This window comes from Poromitra crassiceps, assembly GCF_964638095.1.
Source record: "Poromitra crassiceps genome assembly, chromosome: 1".
NCBI lineage: Eukaryota > Metazoa > Chordata > Actinopteri > Beryciformes > Melamphaidae > Poromitra > Poromitra crassiceps.
The window spans coordinates 130901441-130922285 of record NC_139623.1 but is presented as its reverse complement, the minus strand read 5'-3'; the positions used below and the strand labels follow the sequence as shown (position 1 = coordinate 130922285).

The 20845-nt window shown below is 43.4% G+C and overlaps 1 protein-coding gene across 1 annotated transcript in view; it reads left to right on the top strand.

Annotated features, from left to right (window-relative positions):
- Positions 1–14962, top strand: part of fat3b (FAT atypical cadherin 3b) — a gene marked incomplete at both ends in the record, with an annotated part of 214011 nt that extends 199049 nt beyond the window's left edge. The window contains 3 exons of the mRNA XM_083633105.1: positions 25–402; positions 8425–8653; positions 14247–14962. Of these exons, the coding sequence (XP_083489231.1) occupies positions 25–402; positions 8425–8653; positions 14247–14962 (1323 nt within the window). The remainder of the gene's footprint in view (positions 1–24; positions 403–8424; positions 8654–14246) is intronic.
- Between the last annotated feature and the right edge of the window lie 5883 nt (positions 14963–20845).

Sequence of the window (20845 nt, the reverse complement as noted above, 5' to 3'; positions counted from 1 at the left end):
ACATTTTCTCTCCATGTGGCCTAGGCGGAGCCCCTCTCTTACGTTGGACCAGGAGAGCTAATCGGCGTTGGGGTCCTGGCCTTCGTCATCGTTCTCCTCCTTGTACTCTTTGTGGCCTTCAGAAAGAAAATCCACTTCAGGAAAGCCTCAGATCTGGGCCCAGGCACCCAGACTGTGATGGGCATCTCAGCTATTTCCACAGAGACCAGCTACATGCTGCACCAGACGGGCACAGGGATGCAGGGGATGGAGTTCCAGGTGCTGCGATTGTCAGGCTCACCAGGGGCCACAAGTGGCTATGGTGACGGGGGCCCTCCTCAGGTCATGGTGCATCCCACAACCCACTCCACACTACCAGGAGCACTCTACCACCAGGGGACCACTTCTAGTGAGGGGATTCAGGTATGGTACAATTGTGTGTGTGTGTGTGTGTGTGTGTGTGTGTGTGTGTGTGTGTGTGTGTGTGTGTGTGCTCGCCATGACCGTATTGTTTTTTTTACTTTATTTTTTAGATCATTTTTCAAGAAAGAATACACACAGAACAAATAACAACAACAACAAAACAAAAAACAAGAGGTCAGGAGAGGTCACAACCTATGTGGTGATGCAACTGTTCAATTAAATTCAATTCAGTTTTATTTATAGTGTAAAATCACCATGAGACTTGGTCCCGAAACACTTTACAGTTAAAGAAAACATCATAAAACAGTACAATAATACATGATGCAGTGCATGATCAGGTTGAAAAGAAGTCAAGTAAAAGCAGACAGTATGAGAGCTACAGTAAGATCAATAAGTTAAAATTAAAGGGAGGGGTGTTAAAACACAGGTAATAAATCAATCACAGAGAAATACTAGTAAAATAAAATAAAGTGCACTATCAAATAATATCATAGACTTGTGAGAATAAATATGTTTTAAGTCTGGTTTTAAAAATATCGATGGAGCCAGCCTCCCTAACTGATCGGGGAAGCTGGTTCCAGAGAATGCTCTACTTCCTGCGGATGTTTTCTTAACTTTTGGGACGGTAAGATAATTACCATCCTGTGAACGGAGGGGGCGTGTGGGAGTATGGGATGATTAGCTCAGATAAGTATGGGGGTGCAAGCTTGTGTAGCGCTTTATAGGTGAGTAGAAGCACCTTAAAGTCTGATCTGCCCTGAATGGGGAGCCAATGGAGACTGATTAAGACCGGGGTTATATGATCGAACTTCCGAGTTCTAGATAGTATTCTAGCAGCTGCGTTTTGTACAAGTTGTAATTTTGTAGTACTACAATGTAGTAGGCCAGAGAATAGGACATTGCAGTAGTCCAGTATAGATGAAACAAAGGCATATACCAAGGTTTCTGCATCTGAAGCACCTAGAAAGGGACGGATCCTTGAGATATTACGGAGATGAAAAAATGCTGTCTTAGTGATCACCTTAACTCATTGAGTGCCAATGACGTCTAAAGACGTCAATTCAAATAGTAACGTAGAGTGCCAATGACGTCTAAAGACGTCACTTGCATTTTTTGACGGTGGGACGTGGATCAAAGCCTGATGCATCTCCTGTACAAATATGGTGGATGTTGAAGGTGTACAAGCTATTTTACGGACCCATTAGGTGGCGACAGTGCTCTCCAGATTAGAGAAAGGTGAGGAAAAACACCAGAAGAAGCCCCGTGATGAAACGGAAACCGATGCTGGAGCCAGAGCCGTATAGATTGCTCTGGCTGGAGCTAACGTTAGCTGCGAACAGCAGTCAATCCGCTCCCACAACTGAGCCCCTCTGTCTCTGCTGCATAGTTTCTCCACACGATTAGCCGCCAGAAAAGCAGCACCTGACGCCGAAGGGCCAAACCATTCTCAGCAGTCCGGTTTGGCTTTTCGGTGTCGCGCTGGGAGCCGGCGCACAAAAACGGAGCGCTCCGAAAATAGACGCTGGGTGCGTGTTAGGCTGTGTGTTACTGTGGGGATGAGTTTCTCCCAGCTCCGCTGGCATGCAGGCTGTGTGTTGGTGTGGGGGTGAGTTTCTCCCAGCTCTGGCATGCAAGCTGTGTGTTGGTGTGGGGATCCCAGCTCCATGCAGAGATTCGTCGCCTGACGCAGGTAGCAGAGATTCGAGCAGAGCCACCAGAGACACAGAGCAGGAGTTTGCAGTTGAGGGGGGTGGGGCATGCAGGGCACCACACAACTACACCACGTCACTACATCAGAAAATATTAGCTTCAGAGTCAGTGATGTGCTTGAAATGCTTCATTTCACAAAAGGCTCATTATCTCAGCTTCTAATTTGAAACGTCTGTTTTTGGTGAAAACAACCTATCTTCTCCGGCTGATAACTAAAGAACGGAAAATGATATCAATAAACTTTTTTTTGCTGATGATACAATAGAGTCTCATCGTTCTTTGTGCGTGTTCGCTGTTTACATAGTAATATCACACAATATTCTGTGGGCCTCGAGAAATCACTGAAAACGCTCTGAAAGGGCTGGCACTGGGAGCATCCGTTTTCCAAAAGTGGCTGGCACTCAATGAGTTAATATGGGTTAGGGTCAAATGAAAGAGAAGAGTCAAAAGTCACACCAAGGTGTTTCACTAGTGAGCTAGGAGTAATTTTGCAGCTGTTAATGTTTAGACTAAGGTCAGAGAGGAGTGGTATTTGGGCTTTTGGACCAATGACTAGTAATTCAGTTTTATTGGCGTTCAGTCGTAGAAAATGTTGAGACATCCAATCTGTAACAGCAGCTAAACAGGATTCAAGATTTACAATTTGAGAGCGGTCATCTGGTCTAAATGGTATATAAATTTGAGTATCGTCGGCATAACAATGAAAGTTAATACCAAATCTACGGAAAATATCACCAAGAGGGAGTAAGTAGACACCAAAGAGCAGGGGACCCAGGACAGATCCCTGCGGTACACCACATTTTACTAGTGAGAATATGGATCTAACATTCTTATATGAGACACAGTGCATTCTGCCAGACGGATACGATTCTAACCAAGAGACCGCAGCACCACGGATGCCCATGTAGCTAGATAAGCGATCTAGCAGGATGTTATGATCGACTGTGTCGAAAGCTGCACTTAAATCTAGTAGGATGAGAAGAGAGGAGGAATTGGAATCTGATGCGAGAAGAAGATCATTGGTTACTTTTGTGAGAGCGGTCTCGGTGCTGTGGAGCGACCTAAAACCGGATTGGAAAGGATCAAGAAGGCTATTGTGCGAGAGGTAATCATTTAGTTGAGTGGAGACTACTTCTTCAAGGACTTTGGAAAGGAAGGGAAGGTTTGAAATTGGTCTAAAGCTATTGAGAACTTCAGAATTAAGGTTTTGTTTTTTGAGTAGCGGTTTAATTACTGCTGATTTAAAAGCAGTGGGTACAACCCCAGATAGAAGAGACTTATTGATAATATTAAGTATGGAAGTGCCTAGTACTGGGAGAAGTTCTTTAATTAGCTGTGCGGGGAGAGGGTCGAATAGACAGGTTGTAGATTTAGATGAAAATACTAGTTTGGAAAGATCATCTAAGGAGATAGTCTGAAAGTGTGAGAGCAGATTAGTCTGACCGGGCCTGGATGGGCTCTGGATCAGAGAGTTCCTGCTGACACTGGTAATACACCGGTGGTGAGTCTCATCTAGGGTTCTTGAAGCAGGGTTAGGAGAGGGGTTCACGCCCTTGTTGAGTAGCCCGTTACTGATTTCGTCTCTAATACAGGTGATTTTGCTATTAAAGGCACTGTGTGATTTTTTTGTCCACTAGATGTCGCCATTTCAAACCAAAACAAAGGGGTGTTACCCAAACAATCTCGATGCCACCCACCAGTGCAGAGCACTTCCTGGTTCCCCCGCCTCCCTCTCCCTCCCAAGCAACGGAGAAATAAACAACTATTTTGTGCATAGCCTACCTACTGCAGACGTAAGTACATAAAACGAGCACGAATGCATCTCGGCTATGTCTTTGGCTTGAGTAATGACAAATTTCACATGATAGTCATAAAACTTTAGGATATTGACAATAGTCCGCTTGGTAAGACTGTTATTTGTATCATCTGCTAACCGATCAAAATCCATGTAACCTAACCTTTTGCATAGCCTGCCCTATTGCTAAGTACGGTTAGGCAAAACGTTGTCTAAAACTTGTTTGACATAGCTAAATTAGGATGATTTCAATTCAATGTTGGGGACATCGCTAGCTAACCACAGCTGTCTGTCAACAGTGAGTAGCTTAGCCTATGTGTTTTTGTTCATCTGCTAATACCAAGACATGGCCAAAATGTATTCATAGTGCAACGCTAGTATTTTCTCATTGTTACAGTTGTTCAAACTAATTTCAAACGCTTGAATCACTGCTGTTTTTTATAGGCAGGCAAACCAAGGTGTATGCCTGATGCCCAGGCTAGCACCAGTGGGAGAGGAGGCAGGGTCGCAGAGAGGAAGGTCGGCTGTAGGACGATAGCAGATCTTGTCGACATCCTGAAGAACCGCATAGCTGATGGACTGGTCACGTGATTCTGGTGTAGCCCATATTTTAGTTTTGCAAATAAACTATTTTTTCTGATAAACGAAGTTGTGAAATCAATGTACTGAGAAACATCACATACACTGTCTATTATATAAAGTAGGCTATATATACACAGAACACAAATACTGGTAGGCTACTGTAGCTAGACACACTCAGCTTTAGGCAAATCTAATGTTACAATGGACAACAGACAATCACAATGGAGAATACTGGCCAAGAGACATGGATGAAGTCATATCAACTTTATTGGTGTACAGAAGTTTGCAGACAGCAAACATCAAAACATCAAAGATGATGGAACATGTATTATACAGGTTTGCTATAAAAGCACCATTTCTCCATGTCAAATATCATAATCGTGGCTCCACTTGTTTTCTATTGATGTGTATTGAAAAGGGGCCACTTAGAGAGAGAGTCAAAGTTCAAATAATCCGGCTGATGCTTGCCCTTTTTCAACATATCTTTTATTGAACAAAGACAGAACATCAGAAAAACATCTTCTCTGCAGACCAAGATGGAGAGCCCAGTCAAATAGGGGACTCTGCCGCTGATAGGGCGCAGCCTAGTTTTATATCTGGAGTGACGTATCATAGCATGAAATAAACATCACCATATATATATATACCATAATATGGTGAATTGTGGTCTGAAGCTAACTGTATATTATACAGTTAGCTTCAGACCACAATTTTAACATACATGGTAAAGATAGTGTCCATCCTTTTGCTTTCCTAATAAGGCAGCTCTCAGACATGTGAACTGCACTGCATGTTCCATGACGGAATAGCATGTCAAGTCAACCCGATCTCCAAAAAAATTGTAAAATAGCAACCTTTGTGGACATACGTTGGTATTTTACGATGTCGGCTAAGAAATTGTAAAATGGGAACGTATGCGTCTACAGCGGTGGGCGTGGTTTGGGCGTGTTTTACGGAGATTTTCTGTTTCTAACCCCTCCCCCTACTCTAATCCTCACCCTAACCACTCAGAACGTTACTATTTTACATTTTTCGAGCCGAAATCGTAAAATAGCAACGTTGGTCCATATCGTTGGTATTATACAATTTTCTAAGAGACTGTGTTGGTCAAGTTGTATATGTTTAGTTAAGATAGATGACTACCCTAACATCAACAATTCCTATGGAGCGTTCTCTCTGGTACTGCTCGCTTAGAATGATATGAGGAAAAGAGGGGAAAGGGCCTCATATACTGTACTGTACATGCGAGCGGACTTGCTATGCACTGCTACAAAAAACAGGAGACAGCTGTGCTAAGCTATGCCTAGGTCTGTTTACATGAGGTAAACATGTAAGGTAGGGAGAGAACATACATTGAGAAGAAATATATCAGATGAAGAGGGGAGTCTGTTAATTATGATAACTTGAGGATTAAAAGATACATCACTATCTTGACTATCGTCAGCTCTTCTGGATGACTGGAAATCAGACAAATGGAAATGTGTTTATTATTCATTTGAATCATCTATTTTGTAGCTGCTAGATATCAAGGCAGGGTTCCTCCACATTGTCATGAATTAGATACTTTTACCAAACCTTGATTTGTTTGGACGGTGTTACAGCTATTTTCTAATGTAACGTTGTTTAGTGAGACAGAATAGAAAAACAAATTGCTAACATTAGCGAAGCTAGCTTTTCTCCATGGCCTTTCTAAGTGTTTACACATTACTATACCGTTCTGCATCATAGTGACAGCAACTGGATGTAATTATAACAGAAATGGGAAGTAACATTATGTCATGCATGTCAACTTGTCACCATGTCTGTGTATAAGTTATACACGAACGACAAGCTAATCAAATCCAGCAACAGGCCACACTAGCAGTGGAAAGTCATTTGAATAGCCGTAAAAAGCAACAGTTAGCCAAGTGATTACAACATTCCCAGAACAAATTCACAATATCGATAACAACTTGTACATTTCGCTATCATGCGTAACGTTACTGAAATGGGACATGCAAAAGCTATAACGTTACTTACCATGTGTAAGTACAGGAGAACACGCCAGCTCCGAGTCACTTTGCAGGCCAGATATAGCTCCTCGTAGGGCTGTCCATCTAGTGAAAGCCAGACCGGCAAGGTTGACTCTGGTCTGAGATCTTTCTTTTCTTTCAGAGTCCCTGGAATGCCCGCATCAGGTGTCCGCCATCTTTGTCTACAAAATTCTGTTTTGGGCTGTGGGCTCGGAGGGGCTCACTAGGTCGGACTCTCCAGGGAGGGATTTCTATGTAAACAGATCACGCCCATTCGGGAGCCTGGGAGGAAGGATTGGTGGCTATCACAACACAGGGAGGGGGCGTGGCTTAGTTGTAAACACAGAAATGAATCACTGTAAGTCTTCAACATATACAAGGTAATGGTTTGGTGATATTTAATAGTGCAGAATCCTACACATAGTGCCTTTAAAAAAATCTAGGAAGTCATCATCAGCAGTAAAAGGAGAGTTAGTGTTGGAGGAGGGTTGGTGAGTAAGATTAGCGATGGTGTTTGTATGGAGCCTTTTCTACAGCCGCCCTCAGATTCCTGCAGGGAATCTGTATTCTTCGAGAAATGGCCCTCCAGTCCCACTAGGCGTAAGCAGGGCTCGGTTGACTAGTCTGGCAGTGAGGGGAGCTGAATAAGCTTGGCCACCGGCCGGGTGTAGGTACGGGTCGGGTCCCCACCTTTACGTCGGCAGACCTCACTTTGTTGTCCAGTCCCGAGGAAAGCTTGGTGACTGTCCCCATTGGCCAGAGTGCACGAGGGTGCTGGGGGTCTACGATCATCACAACCTTTCCAATGAGCAGTTCTGGCTTCTCGGTGCACCATTTCTGGCGGGCCTGAAGGAAGGTAGAACTTAATGAAGTTCCTCCAGAAATGGTCGGCTAGGAGCTGGCTATGCGTGCAGCGTCTTCTGCTCAGAAGTTCCAATTCGGGGTACACCACCTGCGGGAGAGACACGTCGGGCCGTCCAATTAGCAATGAGTTAGGGGTGATCGGGTCGGCGTCAGCGATGTCCGATGAGGTGTAGCCCAAGGGTTTAGAATTGAGGATCCCTTCCACTTTGATGAGGAGTGTCCTGAGCACCTCCTCCGTAACCAGCTGTGCCCCTAGTGTCACCTGCCAGGCCTGCTTCACTGAGCGAATTTCTTGCTCCCAGCAACCGCCGAAGTGAGGGGCATTTGGTGGATTGAATTTCCAGGTGATCTTCTGGGGGGCAAGCTGCGCTTTTAGGTCTGGTTGGAGGGCTGCAAATGCCTCTCGCAGCTCGCAGTCACTTCCTTTAAAATTGGTCCCCTGATCAAAACCGTCTCAAGGCCATGAGACAGGAGTCGGCGTCCAGGCTGGACAGCAGGTCAATATGCACGTGTTGTCATGCACTTGAAGAGTATCCCCCATCGTTTCTCGCTCCTTTGTCCTATCTTGATCAAGTAGGGACCGAAAACGAAACAGTCCTGCGGCGGCGGGTGGTTTTTTGCCTCCACGTCGTGCATTAAAATCCTATAACACACACCTAGTCGTTGATTATCCCTTACTTATAGGTCTGCCATGGTACAAGCTATATGTTTTAACTATAGCAGAGAAAACAAGTCCAGGGGCAGAGAGCAGAGAGGGGGCAGAGCTGGAGCCCAACAAGGCCACAGCTGTGTGTGTCAGAGGATGATTGTGTCTCTGTGTCTCTGTCAATCTGTCCAGCATCCATGTATGTCTTGTGTATTTTATATATTAATAACTAATAACTATGTGTATCTGCTTTATAGCTATTGATTATGTAACCCAATGTAACTTAATTTGTTTATATAATAGGGAATTAGCTAACAAGGTGAAAAAGTCATTTTTGATTCCGTTGTAACTTTAGAAACTGTAACTGTCTTTTGGTGCGTCACTGTTTTATGTTTTCTTCTTCTTCTCCACAGCTGAGCAGCTTCCTCTCAGACATGGCTAATGTCCGGGGCGGGACCAGCAGGAGGGGCGTCGCCGTGTGCAGCGTTGCACCGAATCTCCCATCAGAGTCACCCTGTCACTCAGAACTTAGCCCCTCCCACAAAGTGTCCTGGGAGGGAGGGCAGGAGAGAGCGAGAGAGGAGGAATGGGAGCACAGAGCCTATGATCTAGAGACAACACAGAGAGACAACAGTCCACAGTGTAAGACCCAGTTTACACCACAACGCTCCCTGCATAAAGTGTTTTGTTGTGCTTTGCCCTTCTGTTTACATGACAACCGCGTTATTGGGGCCCAATAACGAAAAACTGTGATGACACAGCCCCACTTTGCGCATGGAAAACAATAAAAGAGAATAGGAGCATTCAACTAGCCTATCAATAGCCTTAAAGGGCTACGCCAACATTTTTGGAGATTTGCCATATTCCCAATAGTAAAACTAGAATGTAGATGCCTTTCTCTCCTCTGTGCATGCATTAGAAAGTCTGTTTCACCCCTCCTGAATAGTGAGTTTAGCACTATAATGGGAGTAAACGGTACACGAGCCTGCCCCATTTATTCACCAAGAATACACATTCCAACAGCGCCAGAAACACTCACATGTACATGTTGAGGCTCGTGTACTCCCCATGAGATGGGCACAAAGACTAGGGAGTCTATCTGTGGGAGTCCATCCAGGGGAGGCCAGAGAATATAATAGGGTCTGTCTTTTTTGTTACTTCTCTTTGACTAACTACCTGCTCATCTAATAAACTATGGGCCCTATCTTCCAGCGCCCGTTTTGCGCTGGAATAGCACCGCGCAAAGCCCTAATTGTGGGTGTGTTGGCCCGCTGTACTTTGCGCCATCTCGGCGCAAACCTCATAAGGCGTGTTTATGCCCAAAACAATATTCACAAGTTTGAGATCACTCCCCTTAAAAGTACAATTGGGTTGGACGTATGTCGAGACGGGGACAGAGGTAAAGATGAACATAATAAAGCTGGAAGTGATGTTGACCGGCAAGATTTGGCTTCTAACAGACACCAGTTAGTCTGGGGTGCATGCATCCAAAATGTCAGTTTATGTATATTAGCTGCCCAGTAGTAGTATAAGAAATTAGGAAGACTGAGCCCGCCTAGGTGCCGGTTCCCCTGAAGCACTGTTCTGCTGATCCTAGGGACCCTGCCGCCCCATATAAATGATGTAATGGCTTGATTTATAGAACGAAAAAATTATTTGGGAATGAAAATGGGAAGACATTGAAAGAAATAGAGGAATTTAGGCAAGGTATTCATTTTCACACATTGTATTTTACCGACTAATGATAGAGGCAGGTTATTCCATCTTTGGAAGTCAAGCTTCGTCTGGGACAATAGAGGGGTCAAATTGGTTTTAAGAAGTAAGTCCAAAGAGCGGGTTATATTAACACCAAGATATTTGAAGCCGGGTTCGGTTAGATTAAAGGGTATACTAGCTGACTGGATCCGTAGGGCTGGAGTGCTGGCGGGAAAACATACGCTCTTTTGGATGTTAAGCTTGTAGCCCGAAATAGAGCCAAAGCTTTCCAATATGGAGAGGATCCCTGGGATGCTAACTACAGGATCAGTCACATACATTAAAAGATCGTCCGCATATAGGGACACTCTATATTCTGTACCCTCACGCTTAATACCACAAAAAGCAGGGGAAGCCTTAAGTGCCATAGACAGAGGTTTGATAGCTAGGGCAAAAAGAAGGGGAGACAAAGGACAACCCTGGCGTGTTCCACGTGACAGTGGGAAGTATGTAGATCGATTGTTATTAGTGTTAATATATGCTTCAGGGGAAGAGTACAAAAGACGTATCCATTTGCAGAACCCATCACCAAAACCAAACTTTTGTAATGTTGTGAATAAATACCTTCATTCAACTCTGTCAAATGCCTTCTCCGCATCTAAGGAGATGACAACTTCAGGCATTTTTTAGGTCTAATTTTTGAGGTCTGTTTAGAATAAATAATATTCAAAAGTGATCGAATGTTAGAAAAGGATTGTCTCCCCTTAATGAAGCCTGTTTGATCTTCTGAGACGATATTGGGGAGAACAGTCTCCAAGCGGGTTGCTAATACCTTTGCCAATATTTTCACATCAACATTGAGCAAGGATATTGGGCGATAAGAGCAGCAGTTGGTGGGATCCTTTTCTTTTTTAAGCAACAAAGAAATTGAAGCTTGTCTTAAAGTGGGTGGCAAGGAACCATGCTCCATGGACTCACTAAAAACATTTAGTGTAGGGGGGGCCAAATTTCCAGAAAATTTCTTAAAAAATTCAGTGGGGTACCCGTCTGGGCCGGGTGCTTTGCTGCTTTGCATAGCCTTAATGGCTTGAGCTATCTCCTCCAGGCTAATTGGTGAATCAAGTGCACTTGCAGTCTCCCTGGTAACTGTTGGGATGTCCAGGTTGTTAAAGAATGCATCCATGTCTACAGTGTCCGTCAATTCTGATTGATACAAAGAAGAATAGAAAGATTTGAAAATTAAATTAATGTCGGATGGATTAGACCAGGGGTGGGCAATTATTTTTCATGGGGGGCCACATGAGAAACCCAGATTGTTGCCGGGGGCCGAACAAATATTGTCATGTCGTAACCCATGGATGGGTAACTTTGATGATAGAGAGGGCCACAAAAAATGTCCTCGCTACCAGGTTTTGCTGAGGGCCGAACGGCGCCAGCGTGAAAGATTTGGTGCATTTGAAGCCACGTTTAGAGGAATAACTCATTTTAAATTAACAGTTGTGATGTCATTATTCAGTCTTAACCACCAATATTTCATCCTTTTCTCACTCACTCCTATGTCACCACCTGCTCTCAGGGCTTGAAATTAACTTTTTTGACCACCTGCCAATATGGCTGCTAGATTTTAAAGTTACCAGCCAATTAGAATTTCCACTAGCCAAAATGTTTTTCATGAAATAAATCAGAATATGAGTGGGTTAATTTAAGCATAAGTATCAGTAAGTGGCCGGGATGATCAAAGCCTGTGTTGAGGGTCACATGAACAAAAATGCAGTCTTGAAGCTAAATAAATCCAAAACCAATGAGTTAATTATTTAAATTTCTAATTCAATGTAGCCTTTTAGTCATAAAGATTATTGAAAGATATTCCATATTCCAGACTGAAATGCTATAACAGAAGTGGAGTATTGGCCAGAATGACATGAACATTTGGACACTTATTTAGCGGGTATCTTGCATGTTGCGTTCAGGTGCACTGTGTACATTTTTTTTTTTTTCTTTTTGCAATTCCATCGCGGGCGCCGTGTTCGTATAATGACCCCCGCGTATGTAGTAGCAATTTTTCAGCTCTTTTTGTGAATAACAAATTAAATTCAGTCTGCAGGTTCAACCGTTTTTTGTATAATTCTGCAGTGGGGTTTGTAGAGTAGGCGCGGTCCAGATCAATAATAGAGTTTGTTAAGTTGGTTATTGCAGCTTTCTCTGTTTTGTTTTTATGTGCGGAAAAAGAAATGATTTGTCCTCTGAGATATGCTTTTAATGTTTCCCATAGTAAAGAGTGAGAGACCGAATCACTTTTGTTAATTTTAATAAATGTCTCCATGGAGGTGCTTATATAATCACAAAAAGTTTGGTCCGATAAGAGGAAGTTAAGTCTCCACTGGGGAGGGTCTCCCTTTTGGAGTAGTAAATGAGAGGTTGAGTGACAGTGGCGCATGATCAGAAATAACAATCGCTAGATAGTCCGAGGAAACTACCACCGGGAGGAGTGCCTTGTCTATAAAAAAATAATCTATGCGAGAAAAGGAGTGATGGACGTGAGAAAAAAAAGAAAATTCTTTAGCTTTTGGGTTGTTAAATCTCCAAGGGTCTACGCATCCGCTCTGATCCATAAACAAAGAAAAAGCTCTGGACATACTAGATTGAGTTGTAGTTCTAGAACTTGATCTGTCTAGTGCTGGGTTGATGATGGTGTTTAGGTCGCCCCCGAAGATCATGCGGTGTGTATCTAAACCAGGGAGGGAGGATAGAAGCCTGTTGGCGAAACCTACGTCATCAAAATTCGGGGCATAGACATTAACGAGTAGCACTGGCGTTTGAAGGAGGGTGCCTGCAACAACAATGTATCTACCCTGTGGATCTGAAATAATAGTGGAAGCAGAGAATTGTATTTTCTTGTCAATAAGTATTGCGACACCTCTGGATTTAGAATTAAAGGAAGAGTGAAACGCCAATCCAAGATTTGCGAAGCCTAACGTGATCTGCTATACGTAAATGTGTTTCCTGTAGAAAAATTATCTCCGCTCTTAGATGTCTCATGTGAGAAAGAACCTTTGACCGTTTGTTTGGATTATTCATACCCTTTACATTCCAGGTGATACATCTAATTGGAGTGGCTATATTAGCCCTTCCGATGTTTGGATTATTAGCCATTGTCTAAAACGCAAGTAGGAAGAGAAAAAAAATGAACAATACGGTTTGAGAGCATGGAATCATATTGAATCATCATCTTTTAACAAAAGAAAATCGGATTTCAAGGTTACCCACCCCCCACCCCCCCAACTCACCAACCCCAGGTAATATCTCAGTAACTTGACAGAATTTCTTTACATTTGGCTCAAACCTCAAAGTCTGGACAGACATGGATCTCGACTGCTCACTTGTTGGCGGAGGCGTATATCCGCGGTGCGGTCGTTCTAGTTTGTTATATGAATTATGTAAACTGAATATCTCAGAAGAAAGAAGAGCCTCTACTTTCATAGAAAAATAAAACATTTTATTGTAGCTTAATTCGGTCTTTAGTTATCAACACTTAAATGTAGTTAGTGTTCCTCAAAGATTTCCGTCTCTCCCACAGAAAGCTGAGAAAATGCATTTTAGTAAATGATAATCATGTTCACGGATCTTGCGATATTGTGATGACGATATGACTTGCGATAAACAAACAAATATTGAAGTATGCATATTAGCTATATACAGTAGTTCCTGTCTTTCTAGTTTAATACCGCTAGCATAGACCTCAATCATGCATGGGTCTCTGTTAGAGACTCAAGCTGAAGCACAGAGATAGGAATAACTATAAGTACAAATACTTTGTTACTTATCTTAAGTAGGATTTTCAGGTATCTGTACTTAGTATTTATTTTTCTGACAACTTTTTACTTTTACTCCCTACATTTTAACACAAATATCTCCTCCTTAACTTTTACATGTTTTTGCATACTTTAGGTTTAATGCACGACAGACAAAAATTATGTAACGTTGTTTGTTTGTCTTTCTTGTCTCATGCTCCCCCAGGTTTTATGCATTATGTGCACCTTTTTTGTGGAAAAACCATATCACACAAATTATTATTCAAGTATAGTCTTTATACATCTTAAAACATGTTTGGAGGGGATATTTTAAAGTTGAATAGTATTTGAATTATATTAATATGACATGAGTTTCAGTTAGCTTTGCGCAGAAACCACCAGTAGAAATACTTTTTACTTTTATACTTTTGGGTAGGCTACATTTCAGTCTGTACTTTTTGTTTTACTTTTACTTGAGTAAACAAGTTGGATCAGTACTTCTTTTACCAGTCTTTTACCAGTTACACAAATAACTGTACTTCTACTTAAGTAAAGAATGTGTGCACTTTCCCCATCTCTGTTTCTCGATACTGTGTAAAATTAGTTCAAATCCATGTCGACAGATTACATGTACCGGTAGTTAGAAATTGACAACTACTACCAATTGCTGAACTAGAAAGTTGACCACAAAGGGACTCAAAACCTCAGTCTTCTGATCCAGTCCCTGATCTTTGTCATTTTCTTTCTAGCGTGCCACTGGGAGTCTTCCAGTTCTAGCTGGTTGTCACCATCACGTCTGCGACCCTCAGAGCTGGGATCCCATGGCGACCTGAGCCACGGCCAGCAGTCCATCAGATGGGGCGGCAGCATGCACTCCCTCCAGCTGGACTACAGCATGACGGACTACAACCAGGACGAGAGCTGCGAGCGGGGCCAGGAGGCCGTGAGGAGGACCTTCCAGTGGGAGAGGAATCAGTCCGGAGAGTGGGAGAAGAGACGCACGCAGGACAGGGAGGAAAAGAGATGGCACCACGGGGAACAGAAGAACAGCAGAAGCAGAGAAGACCCCCGAGACCACCAGCCACAACACGACCACCACAGCTGCCAAGACCGCTCCTCGCCCGTGTACGAGGCGTACCGAGAGCCCAACCAAGACCCGGAGAGCCTTTATGACACTCTACCCCCGACCCGCCTAGCCTACCAGGGATACCCCTCCAGCCCCCCAGGTCTCAACCTGTACCCGTCCCAGCTGCTGCCTCCGCTGCAGGCCGGGGACGGACAGAGAGCGGCTCAGAGGGGATCGGCAGAGGATCGCGGAGGGCTGGGCTCCGGAGGTGTGGGGGGGTCCGGCGATGAGCTGGAGAGACTACTGAGCCTGGTGTCGCTCAGAGCCAGAAAGGCCACGCGGATAAACAGAGCCTCCACTGGATCTGAACCCACAACCAGCTGGGATGGATTTCAATGATCACACAAGACAGTTTAAAATAGATTGTTTATACTCTGTCGTGGTATATTTTAGCCACACCAAAATTACATTCAAAGATTAGGGGCCCTATCTTCGCAACGGTGGTAATTTTGCGTTAGCGTCCGTTTTGCGCTGGAATCGCGCCGCGCAAAGCCCTAATTGTGGGCGTGTCGGCCCGCTGCTCTTCGTGTCATCTCGGTACAAAGCTCCATAAGGCCGTGGTTATGCCGAAAAGCATTGTGTAGGTGTGACCCTGCCCATATAAGCCACAGCATCACACCAGCAGCTTCCTCCTCACTGAGAGGGACAGTGCGAGAGAGAAAAGATAGCCTAGATGGGGAGAGCGAGAGAGAGAGAGATGTGAGGCTGTCATGCATAGAAATCAAATAAAACGTGCTCATGCCCACCTGTGAATCACCTGTGTATTATTGTCATTTCACACGCTGAAAAAGGGCTGCTGCCCAAACGTCTGTGTGGCAATAAAAGTATACTTGGTGTGCGGTGTGCTTGATGGCTGTCACTCTACATGACAGTGTCATGAGTTCTCAACGGTCCTAAAAAATCTAATCCGACCCAACCCAACGTTGAGACGTGGACCGAGCTCAACTCGCCCGCCGTTGTCACATACACTCAGCCCGAGACCGACTCAGCCCGACCAAAACAAAACGTTATTAGAGACATTATAAGAAAGTGTGCAATTAATGCTTCAAATAATGGGAACGGTATGTATGTGTGTTGCCATAAATGTTGTTAAGCTTTCATGCTGTTATGGACGTATATGCTTATCCCTTTTCGGGCTCTCTCTCTCCTGCATCTCCACTGCGGGGCTACTGCGTGCGTAATTACGCAGCGTTCTGAGAGCCGCGCTTAGTGATGCAGCTCTATTTAAAGTTGAATTTCATTCCACCAGCACACATTTTATTAATCACCTATTTTGTATTAGTTTCTATTATACATTGAATCCCACCAATTTAGTCCATCATTTTCCCCTTGGTGCACATAAAGACACATGCTTCCGTCACTGTCTGCTTGATGGTGAGAGTAGTAGGGTAGTAACGAGGGTATAACATTATAGGCCGACAGTATGCCCCGTCTCTCTCTCTCTCTCTCTCTCTCCCTCTCTCTCTCTCACTCCCTGACGGGATATTGCAGTGCTATTAAACATAGCCTAATGGTTGGAAAAGATCAACATTGCTTTTTATTTTCTCCTACCCTTTCTCCTACCTAAAGTAATCTAATGTTACACCACAGACCTGTATGGTCGGGAATTATGTAGCCTAATAAAACCAGACAAACAAATTCTCATTTTTAAATCAAGATGTGTTTTTTCTGCAATGTAGGCTATAGTTGAAAATCAACGTGGCATTCTAAGGAGAGAAGAGTGTGTGCAGGCGCGAGGTGTTGGAGAGTGACATCCATGCCGTGCTTAATGTATCCATGCAAGGATTTCCTGCACTGCACGGAGAATACTGTTTGCGCTCAGGCATAGTGGGGTTTATTGCGCTAAGACCAGCTATTTGGTGGCGTTAAAATTGAGAGCACCCAAGGCCATTTTTTCTAACACATTGCGCTGGAACGCCTATTTTGGCACGGTCAACGCCCAAACCTCTGTTTACGCTCGGAACATAGCGACGGTATCTTCGCCAGAGCGCAAAATGACACTTGCGGGAGGCAGGTGATAGGCTAGAGGCCCACGGACACGCCTGGGCCACGCCTACACCTGTGTCTGCACTTTGATCCCAGCGCAAAACTGGATGGTGGAGGCAGACAATAGCTTAAGACGCAGGGAAGATAGCAATAAGAGGCGCGCAAACGGCAGTGCAAACGATAGCGCCATACGAAGATAGGGCCCTAGATGTGTGGAACTAGAGAAAATATACTGTATAACCATCCTCTACTATCATATTATATATAGTGGGCCTGATTAGACACTGTTAAAAGCATGTACTACTCATATAGTCCACAAAGGGCACTATTGGAAGGCAGTGTTAAGATGTGCAATATTTTTAGAGCCCAGTTGGGACACTCCTGGGTTCAGGTGAAGAGTTTACTGGGATAAAGGTCATACAGTAGATGAGCACACGTATGAAGTGCATGTGCTGAGTCATGAGCGAGTGCTCGAATGTACGAGCATGACATCATATGGGCCGGGGCGAGATATTAAGATCAATGGACATAATTTACGTATAGGGTATGTTCTCTGCAAGCCAATAATTCCAAGGGAAACTCCCCTGTGAGTCTCTATAAAACATGTCAACACTGTCTTATGGTCATGGGGCAAAAACTCTGATGTGAATAAACTCCTCATGATGGACCCATATGCTGCCTGTTTTTTCCTCTTTGAGACTGAATTTTCTCCAGAGTTTATTTTTGATTTGATTAAAGGAGTTTTATCGGACTTCGTCGCTGACAGCTTGGTGGAGTAACGAATGGATTGTATATATAAGATAGATAGAAGATATAGATGGGGAGATAACAGGAGAGAGTGAAATCTATTACCAAGTATATGCACTATATTCTCTCCTTGGGCTAACTTCTAGTCATTGAAATCCTAGTGAAATCACACAATTTAGTCATTTTGCTGGGGACTCCCCTGCGATCCCTCGTCAAGCTGACGTTCAAGTGCTATAGGACCAGCTGCCGCCGGCAAGGCTCCAAGACGCGGAAGTATATTTTAGCCTTAATGTGCCACTGAAAAGTCAGAGTTTCAAGTGATAGTCATAATTGAGTGAAAAATTACAATCATTGTTGAAATGGTAAAAATCTTGTAGGGTCAGGTCAGGGTTACATCGGGTGAGATACAGTATATCCAATAAGTGGCACTTGCTGAACATCCACATTTTGTCATCTGATAGTTCAGTAGCAACATTGAACTATCCAAATATAAAGTTTTATGGTCAAATGTCTAGTCAGCTGTGGATTGGAAACAAGACCAGGCGTCAGTTCTGTTATTAACAACTGCAGAAAAACTGCCTTCTCACCAAATCTTCCTAGTTATTTCCCTATCCTTCTAGGGATGTAAATATGAGAGGAAACTACATGCTTGGCGCAACATTTTCTTAAGGGTACATTAATTAATTAGTTAATACTTAATAAGCATTAAATTACCCTTAGTTAATTATTATTAACAAACCTGTAGGCTTAGACAACCCTAACCATTAACTAAGCCTAACCATTAACATGGGGGCGGCATTAGCTCAGGAGGTATAGCTGTCGCCTGGGAATCGGAAGGTTCCCGGTTCGAGGCTGGCTCCTCCCGCCAGTGTGCCGAAGTGTCCTTGAGCAAGACACTGAACCCCTAACTGCTCCCGACGAGCAGTTAGTGCCTTGCATGGCTGCAGATGCCGTCGGTGTGTGAATGGGTGAATGTGAGGTATTCATGTAAAAGCGCTTTGGGTAGTCGATAGACTATATAAAATGCGCTCTATAAATACAGTCCATTTACCATTAACCAACCCTAAACTAATAATGTATAATACTTAGTTAACATGAACACCATTAGTAAATGATTACTATACATATTAGTTAACTGTTAATTAAGTGTTGCCTGGGAACTGCCATACAGCTCCAGATCCTAAACTGACTGTAAAGTGGTCAACTAGACTATATCCAACCCCCTTGGAGTTAGGTACAGGACTAGGGTTCTAATATTTGAATATATTTGAATTTTAACTAACGTTTAATCAATGTCCCCTTATTGTGAAGGGGTACCATGTGATCTGTGCAATCTGTGTTTGACATTTTAAGGACAATGTAGATGTGTGTGTGTGTTAACACTAGTTGTAAATGCAGTCCAGGTGAATCAAGAAGGATCCAGCTCCGCCCGGAGCCAGTAGCCTACAGAGCACGGCCCGTAAGTACAGAGCATGCCCACAGGTGAGAAATGGACAATTAAAATAATAAACATAACCGTTTGAATTTAAATGTGTTGGTTGTAACATTAATTTGTTTTAAACTTAATCGTAATGTTCAAATTTTTAAAACTTAATATTACCTCTCCCCCCTACAGAGCACACCCACTATCGTCTAGTTTCCTAGGAGGCGAGGGTCTGACCACATGACTCATGAGACTATGATGACTTGATGACAGAAGAGCCGCTGTATAATTGCGGTGCTGATCCACTTATTCCTCATAACGTACTAGCAAACACTAATGTATCCAGCTGCAATAAATAATTCAGCCCAACTTCCCATACATAATAGCTCTCTTGGGGACAACCAATAAATCTCCATTGTCTGCATTCAATCAATCAAGCAATCAATCAAACCTTTATTGACAGACACTTAGTCCATAGATGTCACATACACAATTACAAAGGACACAAAGCACATAAGAGCTCAATAAAAAAAAAAACATTATAAAAGAGAATCATACCAGAATTTCCACATATGTGACTGGTATCTCACAGTGCTTAGCCCAGGATCAGTGAGCAACTTAATAATGACATTCTGAGACACATTCAATCGACAGATTAATCTTTACCTCAGATTTCTCAGGAGCACCTGGAAAGTGGCCACCCCCGCCTTACAGGACAGGTCACTAGCACTGCTCCACCTGGGCTTTTTCAGCAAGATGCGCATGCAGTCATTATAGGCAACCTGAAGTTTATGGATGTTCGCCTTCTTAAACTTTACCCACAAGGGGGCAGTATATATAGGGCTACAGTAAGCCCTAAAGAGTGTGATCTTAACACAATCAGAACAGGAGTGGAATTTTCTGACCAACATGTTAGCCTGAATGTATAACACACGTCACTGTCTGTCTATACATATCATCATCATCACCCATATGGTCAGTGATGAAGTGGCCCAGGTATTTAGTTTTATCACAGACACATAGAGCATGCTCAGACAAATGAAAAACCGGAAAAGCAAGATCCCTGTCCTCTTTAGTTCTACAGATCATAACAACACTCTTCTTAGCATTGTATTTAACATCAAATTGGACCCCGTGTTCAGAACAGATATTCAGCAGCTGTTGAAACCCAGCGCTGCTGGGGGAGAAGATCGCCAGGTCATCCGCGTACATATATGGTTAACCAAGGCGTTACCTACAGTATCATACATCCCGTTTTGCAGCCTCTTAGCAGGACAGAGAGATCATCCATGTATAAATGAAAGAGAGCAGGGCAGAGTAGCCCCCCCTGCCGTACCCCATTACCAACACCAAAACGGGTAGAGACCCTGTTGCCCCATTTTACCTGCATACTCTGGTTGTAGGGCTGTCCCAAACGATTATTTTCTTCGATTAATCTAACAACAATTTTTCCGATTAGTCGATTAATCCAACGATTATTATTATTATTAAAGAGAGCGAAATAATAACATAATACTGTAGGGACATATTTAAAATTAGTCTAAGTCTAATTTCCATGTCTGTTATTATGATATGATCATATTAATTATTATTATTATTAATATTAATCTTATTATAATAGATAGTTGCCTGCCTATTTGTCAGTTGCCTGTTCTCATCACGAAAATACTGGACCACCTGACACATAGATTAAATTGATCATCATCATGAATGATTCAGTAGCCTCAACGCGAGACTCATCAGTCATTCTTCCTTCTGAGTCTCGGATGTGTGGCCCTTATATCCACTGCAATGTCAGCTAAATGGCTGCACGCGATATGCATGTTATCAATCACAATACAACTGTACCCACCTTTTTCCACATGGCGGAGCCGATGCTGAAAAATTGTAAATTGCACTACCCCCCCAACCACTGAGCACCGAACCGATACATCCGGCGCTGTGGAGCACCTAAAAACTTTGGCACTGGCATGTGAAAAAGGGCTCGGTATTGGAAAGTACGCACTATTTGGGGGTGCCAGGGCACCCACATCTTGGATAACAACATTGCCTTGGAGGTGGATACA